General features: G+C 39.8%; 1 protein-coding gene across 1 annotated transcript; it reads left to right on the top strand.

Moving 5' to 3' along the window:
• The first annotated feature begins 4402 nt into the window (after positions 1-4402).
• Positions 4403-8562, top strand: ocm4.1 (oncomodulin 4 gene 1). Its single transcript, NM_001011134.1, has 5 exons — positions 4403-4434; positions 5163-5230; positions 5763-5895; positions 6534-6643; positions 8126-8562. Exons 2-5 carry the CDS (start codon positions 5170-5172, stop codon positions 8149-8151), a joined length of 330 nt encoding a protein of 109 aa, NP_001011134.1. The 5' UTR covers positions 4403-4434; positions 5163-5169; the 3' UTR covers positions 8152-8562.
• The last annotated feature ends 248 nt before the right edge of the window (positions 8563-8810 follow it).

Raw genomic sequence — 8810 nt, 5'->3', positions numbered from 1 at the left:
AGGGGCATTTTCTAAGAATGCCTAAACTTTTTAAAACATACTGAAAGTTTTGCGTAATTCTGTCTCTGTAATAAATTATAACCTAAAAAAAATTTAAATCATATTTTTTATAATATATATATATAAAATATTTTATTTTATGCACCAAGTACAAAAGTACAATTGATTCAGAAAATGCCATGTCTTCTGAATGTGCCAGTACCAAATATGTTTTATGGAGTCATAAACTCTCAGTATTACTCTGCGATTTGGTTACCCCAGGAAACCATACATTTTTGGAAAAATCACATTCTAACAAATCCAAAATGGGTAAAGACATCTTTTTATGCCAAACTGCAAAGCAATGCTAAAGCGAATGTTTTATGGCATTTATGAAAATTGACTAAGAATCTGTGATCAATGTGAAACACACTGAAGTCAAAAGGCAACTTTTTTATGTGCAACAATTTTTTTTACTCTACTTGCATTAAAGTCAATAGGTGTTTTTTCTCACATCCAATGCATGAAAGTCAATTGGTTTCTTTTGTGGTGACTTTTTTGTCTCAGCAGTGTAGTGTAAGGATAATGTCACACATGGCGTTGGTGGCATAATTATGCCATTGCATAAAAACAGTCATTCCCCATGATGCACTGCAAAGGCATAATCATGTGGTACCATACTCCAAATATTAATACAGTGACACTGTATTGATACAGCTGGGGCCAGCTAGAAAATGCTATGTGTGTAGTTACCATTGCATTTTTATTGCAAAAATACTCTATCCTGCATAATTTGGCGTTTTTACGCTCATTAGAAATACATGGGTTTGCCATTTGGTTGATCCAATTAATTTAAATGTAAATGCATTATTGGTGTAATTACACTGCTGATGGAACTTCAGTATAAAAACTCTACATGTGGCATTAGCTTTAGGACCACAGACCGGCCGATTTGTCATCTGCGATAAATCTGCTCTACCATGACAGACGAATCGCCGGAATATGCTCCCACCTATGACTAACGTTTGGATAGAGCATGTAAGGGACATTACATTCGCCAATAAAAATGTGGAAGAAGGCATTTTCTTGCAATTGAGACTGGATCGCTGCATGTAATATGTTTTACATGTGGCAATCCAAATGTTAGTCAAGGGGGTGGTGTGTTTAGGAGCCCCCCTTGCCATGTTGAGAAGACTAATTCCAGACAGGGCTGAATCTCTGCATTGCGTTGGCCTTGGTGCAGACACACAGAGTGAATGTCAGCATATAAACTCAAAATAGAATATAAATCTAAGATTACTAGTAGAGATCCAGCTTACCCGATCAGAGGTTTGGTCCGGGTGCTCATGCCCCAGACCCTCAGCATAGGGGAGCCATACAGGAAACCAAACAATAGGAAAGGCATGCACTCCGGAGGTCCAAAATAGTAGAGTAGAAGCTCAAGATTGAAGTAAAATCATAAATACTTTATTTTAATTTACATACATGCTATAAAGAAGCCTTACGCGTTTCATACCATTTGGGGTACTTAATCATAGGCCAGAGTGGATGTCAGCATAGCTATGCATATTCATGTTTTTCTGCTACAAAATCTACTCTGTGCAGGAAAGTCAATTCAGCCTACAGCCACCCAGGGTGTTTTTGTGGCTGCTACCATCTGAGGTGCAGACACATATAAAAACTAATCATAACATAGGGGCTGCAGATAAACATAGGCCAGAGAATCAGCCCTGCGTGGTTTATGTGTAAAGATCCCAGTGCTGTGCCCCTGAAGATAAAATCAGTTTTGGATGCTTGAGTCCTCCAGCTCCTGATCCTGCAGTTGAAACTTCAGTGACTTTTTTTTATAAAAATGTATTTTTTTTTTTTTAAATGTAGTGAAACTTAATTTCAATAAACTGATAAATGTGTTTTGAATTAAAAGCTTAATTACCATACTTGTGTTAATAAGACAGGTTCACTTTAAAGCAAAGTGGACTTGGGGGTTACAAGGAATGTTAGGATTAGAAGTTGAAATGGTATCTGTAAGGGGTTGCCTAGGAACCAGAGAGAAGTGACCAGAGTTCTCACTTGTCTGGTGTTTTGTTTCTTCATTGGAGAATGCAACCTGATCCACTGACTGATGCAGCGTCTCCAACAGAACATGGGTTCTTGGGCTGCACGAGGTGGCCTGTACGAAAATGAAAAAGATCCCAGCACACTAGTGCACTGTAACAAACTTGAATAAATAAGGCTGCCCATAAACTTCTAACCAACCAATTTGGTAAAACATGTGGTTGGGTAAATTACACTGATCCATTTACTCAATCCACTGGCCAAAACAAATGGATAGCAAAGGCAAACAGGAGGAAGGAGGAGCCACTACTTCTGGGTCAGTCAATGACTTGCCATCCAAGCCAACAGCAAACTTTTTACCACAGCTGATTTTCTATCTAATGGGTATGATGCCTCCTAGGGCCCCCTGTAGAGAGCACTGGTTGGGCAGTTTGTCTGAATAGGGTAGCCATACGGCTCTGTGTATGGTTAGCTTAAATATTTGTAAAAAGTATATTAAATTCCTCACAGCTGGACATGTTGGGCCAATTACTTTTCTGATGTGACTTCAACTTTTCTTGACGTGACGTCCTCACTCGACGATGGCAAAATGCAGAATTTCGTAGCAAATCCATGCCTGGCAAAAAGTAATTATAACCTTTTTCAAGCTCAACAAAATACTCACTAAGCTGTCATTTACTGACAAAAACGTACCCTCATATGTAATAAAAGGCACTAAGTTTGCCCATTAGTAGTTACCCACAAAAAAATTTAATAAAAAAAAGTAAATTCTGCCTGTTGTTTGTTAGCTATGGGTTACTGCACCTGGGCAAACTTTGTTACATAACCCCCTAAGCCTCTACAGCACAAGGATAAAGGTACCATTGTACCGACACAGTGGATTCTATGATCCCACGCTTGCTTTTGATCTACAGTAAGCCAGGATGGCTACACATGGTGTGGAAGGTCAGAGGGGCTGTGGCACAGAAAGATTAAAAGAAACCATAGAAGTAATTTTACAAAAACATTCCATTAGTAAAATACAAACAAAAAAATATGAGTGAGCCATGTCCTTGTTTGAGGACTCTTCCCCCATGTCTGCTTATGCTAAGAATACATACAGTATGAAATGCTAAACTTGGATGACAGTCCAAGCACATGCCTGGAGGAATGACATGTACCTGTGGGAAGGAACATTTACTAACCCAATAACCTAGTGTGTCAGATTCTTTCTGTGGTAAATAGAGTTTTCCTGAGCAGGAAATGTTTTTTGTTTTCAAACTTCAGTAATTTATGCAGTCAAACTGCTGTCCTCCTGCATGAGAAATATCCTCATTGCTTCTTTCCTTTGCAATCCTGCAGCCTCAGGTTCTCCTGGCCCTCCTGTAGCCTGATGTTGGACCAGACCAGAAGATAGTCATGCTTTGTTGTTCCCTTCATTAGTCTCATTGTCGTCTTTTTGCAGCATGTTCCCAAAGGGGTTAATCTGCAGTATTTTCCTAAACTAGATTTCCCATTATCTGTTGCTGATCTGTTTCCCTTCAGCTTGTTACAGCCTATTCCTGAGTCAGTCACCCCAATGTCTGTTCCTTGAATGATCCCCTTACAAGTATTTTCCTGAACCAATCTTGCCATTATTTGGGAATTGTTCTAGGTAATACCTGTTCCTGAGTGAACACGCGTTCCACAGTCTATTTCTGTGTTAGTAAGGTTCCCAGCTATTCCAGGGCCTGTTTTGTCACCTGTAATTCAACAGTAGCTACCTTATCTACCCTGTTTCCCTACCATGCATCTTGCCTTGCTTGCCCTGCCTTACCCTTCCTGGGCCAAGTCTAATATCCAGACCTTGCGTCCTCATTTGCAGGGACACATCAAATCCAAGGTTGGAATGCAGCCAAATCTTACTACTTTTTGCAGGCAGAAATATAGTTAAGTCAGATGGTGGAAAACGACAAGAAATAGTAGAACAGTTATAAAAAAATAAAGATATTCTAAAGTATCAAAGGCTTAATAACAAGCACAGCACAATTCAATGTAATATTAGTTCTACTTGCAGACCTTTTACTGCAGTATTATGCAGTTAGCCAGCGAGCTTATGTATTTCTGCTTATTGTGCAGACAGCCCAAAGTCAAAACTAGGCCCACACAACATATGTGGTTCCGTTTATAAGGCTATGGTATAGGATTGTTGATGAAACCACCATTTGCATTCCAACAGAGATATAAATATCTCCGTCATTAGCTTGCAAGTTTTCTAGCTATCCCTCTGAGGAATTGATCCGTAGACATGGTCTCTGGATTTCTGTATATGGCATGGGGAGGTGTTCACAAGATATATAAGTAGGGGCCCACCCAAAGGAGAGACACACATCTCAGTCTCAAGAACATCCATCCCTTTACTTCGGTAGAAGAGGACTAAAGGTGAGTTGCCATAACTATCAGTTTTGGGAGACCCTCTCTTTTTTTTAAACTGACTGCTGCTTGGAATTGAGAAAAACTGTTTTTTATAAAAACACATTTTGGCAGAATGGATCCTTCTGAAATCCAGAGCCCCTATGGACTATAATATGGACAATATTCAATGGAAAATCATTTCTGTGCCAACCTTGAGAGCACCCTGCGCAACGGCAAATAAGGACTTCACATCTGAAGCTACAACGGCCTTTTTTATCTTAAAGCACCAAAAGAATGCTTAACATATGTATTTCTTTGGTGTAATCTATGGACATATTTATTACATATTTGTAATTATGTCAGTTAAGGTTGACATGCAAAATGTATAAATGTAATGCCGTGGTCCTGACTTCTTATATTGATTTAGATCAAATCATTTCTCTATTCTCTACTTGGTTCATACAGGCACAGCATGTTAAAGCTTTTAAAGACATAATCATATGACTGATGAATGCCAGGGAAATTGTGGATTTATATTGGTACCTAAGGCTTATAATATATGATCAACCTACAACTAACTTTGCAAGCAGTCTCTTTTATTGCATTTTATTGGGCTAAAACAGAGCACTTTGCTTCTCTCTGCTGAGAATACCAAACTTGCAGCGGTTACCTGTTGTTGTCATTGCATTGATGTTTAAGCTAGAACTTCTTTTATAATTATAATAACTTTCATTTGACTTTCTACCTCTTCTTAGGTTTACCATGGCATTCGGAGGTATCCTGAGTGAGGCTGATGTCAGCGCTGCTCTCCAGAGCGTCCAGGGTAATTAAATCTAATTTATCCATTACCCATCACTACTCTCAATCACAGAGGCATATACACATATAAATACACCCAGTATACTATTTCTATCCATATAATTTTCTTAATCTACTAAATATTTAGGGGACACCCCTTGGAAATGCAAAAAATAATTTGCTGTCTATCAAATTCTAGCCATACTGAATTGTGTTAATTTGCCTGATTATTTAGAAGAATTATGTGACAGTAAAGAAGACAGACAGAGAGAGAGAATGCAGACTATTGCTGACAATACACTTATCCATACACAGATTGCAGTTACTACTGTGCCACAAGAATAGGTTTGGCCACAATCAAAATAAAATGACAGCAACTATTACCCACCACACACACATACACATACACACACTCCACCCAAAGTAACAAGATACTGAGCTAAATTAGTCTAGAAAAATGTCTGGTTTAGCAGAACTGTCTCTTTGCTGTTAATGTACATTTGTATTATTAGCACAAGCTTCAGTCCACTCATGCTCTTTTGTCTCTTCTTATCCAGCTGCCGACTCCTTCAACTACAAATCCTTCTTTGCCAAGTCTGGCCTGAGCAGCAAGTCCGCTGATGATGTAAAGAAAGTCTTTGCCATCCTTGACCAGGACAAGAGCGGCTTCATTGAGGAAGATGAATTGAAGTAAGAACTGAGATTCAGCCATAATACATAGCAGGAACACAGAACTGTCACACTCATTGCTAGTTGCAAATACCTGCACCCCCCAGCATCCACTAAGAAATGCAGGGAGCTCTAGTTTGGCAACTGCTACAGAGCTATTTGTTGACTATAAATGGCATTTCTTAGCGACAGAAGATTTGCAACTAAACCTAAGTCCCAAAAATATAATCCTAAATACAAGTAAAGGGAAGTAGTTTAGAAACTAGTTTAGATTTTTACCTTTAAATTAGATTTTAATTTGATGTAGACAGTGATCAGCGTGCAGTTCAAACTGCTATCTGTTTGGTAGACCCCAATTTACCCTAGTGGGAGCCCAGTAGCACAGGGTTCCCATATTGAATAGCGTGGATCTTAATGATCCCCTATTATACAGCAACATTATTTTCCTAGTAGTAAATAATACCTAAAATGAGTTGGATCACAAAGCTGATTCCTAGATGGGAATCTGAGTCCTCTTAGAAAAAAAAGTATTTGTAAGGGAAAGGCTAGAAAATCTAGTTTTTTTGTCCCCAATATATTTACCAATGGTTACAATGTTATTTCAGCACTAATCAAGCAAACCATTCTAACTTTATTTTTCCTTATTTTTCCATCTTCAGACTGTTCCTCCAGAACTTCAACTCAGGTGCCAGGGCACTGACTGATGCTGAGACCAAGGCCTTCCTGGCAGCTGGTGACTCTGATGGTGATGGCAAAATTGGAGTTGATGGTAAGTGGATGCACATTTTACTATGTCCTACCAAAATAGAGGGTTAATGTAATGAGGTGAAAAGGGGTCAACAACCCAATAACTGTGTTTCACATATTTAAGAAAAATACAATGCTAAGCAACTTTCCAATTAAAATTAAGAAAAAGTTCAGTGGCATAAAGTTAGTAGTAAATGTAATTGCAATTGGAATCAGCTTTTTCCTTTTCCAGTTCTCCCTCTGCTATGTAAATCAGTTGGCTTCTGCTACACCCTTTCAAGAGTCAGTAGGGCAGGCAGATGCTGCTTTCATTAGCAATTACATTTGCACTGGTGTAACTATAGGAGAAGCAGACCCTATGGGGGGCTCAGACCATGGGTTCTGATTTCTCTATAGTTATAAAGAAATCCCCCTTCCCCAGCTGCTTTGCTATCTGCAGGGGACATGGGCGGGCAGGGAGCAGGGGACATGGGCGGGTAGGGGAGCAGGGGACATGGGCGGGTAGGGGAGCAGGGACATGGGCGGGTAGGGGAGCAGGGGACATGGGCGGGTAGGGGAGCAGGGGACATGGGCGGGTAGGGGAGCAGGGGACATGGGCGGGTAGGGGAGCAGGGGACATGGGCGGGTAGGGGAGCAGGGGACATGGGCGGGCAGGGAGCAGGGGACATGGGCGGGTAGGGGAGCAGGGGACATGGGCGGGTAGGGGAGCAGGGGACATGGGCGGGCAGGGAGCAGGGGACATGGGCGGGCAGGGAGCAGGGGACATGGGCGGGCAGGGAGCAGGGGACATGGGCAGGTAGGGGAGCAGGGGACATGGGTGGGCAGGGGGCCGGGTAGTAATCGATGTACCCTGGGCCCTTTGGAAGATTTCTTTTGCGGGGGGACCCGATGCCAACTAGTTACACCACTGTACATTTGCAAACAAATTTATAGCCATTGGAATTGATTAATTACTCAGCCTGTCATTGTGAGTCAGGTTTGCCCAGGCACCCCTTTCAGTTCACTTTATTTTTATGTTATTTTGCTCCCATGGGAAGATCTGCATTTCAGGTACTGAATCCTACAGGGCAGTCACCGCTCATATTTTCCCTTGTGTTTCACCCTTTAAAAAAACTAAATAAATTTTATAGACCCGCCTATATGCAAAGTGCAATTACATTTCAATGTGTGATCTACAGTTGTTTTTTAAATTCTGTGCAAATTGTCATGTTTAAAGAATATAGTATAGGTAAGGGATCTATTATCTAAAATGACCTATAGTTTTCCAAAACAGACTAGTAAAATAAGTTAACAAGGCCCTGTTTTATTTTTACAGAAAAAAATCAAATCAGTTAAAAAAAAAAGTGTTGCTTAAATAGAAGTTTGCATAAAATGGCATTCCTATAGTTTGGAGTTTGCTGAATATAGGGTTTCCAGATAATAGATCCTGTATATTGCATCATTTCACCTTGAAAAATGTATTTATATATTTCTACTATTTACACTTTTTTCCCTTTCATTATAGAATTCCAGGCTCTTGTGAAAGCTTAAATTGTTAAACCTGCAAGTCATTTTCATGTAAGCTGCAGTTCCACAACATGGGCTTTTCTTAGTTAAATTGACACAAATGGAACCTGGTTGAGCGGAACACAGACACCTCTTCAGCATTTTCCTCCCTGCGGACAAGTTTTGATTTCACCTTCTGCTTGCTGAATCCAAGGCATTCACCCTGCAAAAGAAGATATTCAGTCCCATGACCAGCAATTTACCTAAGAGATGCCTACTTAACACGCTATATTTATTTATTATATTTTTTTATATTGATATTGCATTTACTGCTGTTTATACTGTTGGGACTTTTGTATATCCTCCAATGTGCAATCCTTCTTTCAATGTCTTAATGGATTGAGGCAGCAGACACAAAAAAACCTCAGTGCTATCAATAAATCTATTTTGGAGTCACATTGTCACATGGTTCTTCTGGTGGACTAATCAAATACCTACGTGTTAACCCTGTATTATTACAGCTATCTGCATCCTAAAGATGCTGGGAGTTGTAGTTTTCTAGAATGTGCTTGATATTCATGTATTGGTTAGAAAACAAGGAAAGGCCACATGTACAGTACAAAGTCAAATTTTCCTTTCTGAATTTTTATATATTTTGTAACTTTCTCACATCACCATAACCTAAAACTCTACCATTTTCCAAG

This window comes from Xenopus tropicalis, chromosome 9, assembly GCF_000004195.4.
Source record: "Xenopus tropicalis strain Nigerian chromosome 9, UCB_Xtro_10.0, whole genome shotgun sequence".
In the NCBI taxonomy this organism is placed as follows: domain Eukaryota; kingdom Metazoa; phylum Chordata; class Amphibia; order Anura; family Pipidae; genus Xenopus; species Xenopus tropicalis.
This window is presented reverse-complemented; position numbering and strand designations above follow the sequence as displayed.

Bases quoted from the DNA above. Each gene is read 5' to 3' on its own strand.
- ocm4.1 (NM_001011134.1), top strand. From the start codon at position 5,170: ATGGCATTCGGAGGTATCCTGAGTGAGGCTGATGTCAGCGCTGCTCTC. The intron at 5,231-5,762 runs GTAATTAAATCT...CTTCTTATCCAG, and splicing joins TGCTCTCCAGAGCGTCCAGG to CTGCCGACTCCTTCAACTAC. The intron at 5,896-6,533 runs GTAAGAACTGAG...TTCCATCTTCAG, and splicing joins ATTGAGGAAGATGAATTGAA to ACTGTTCCTCCAGAACTTCA.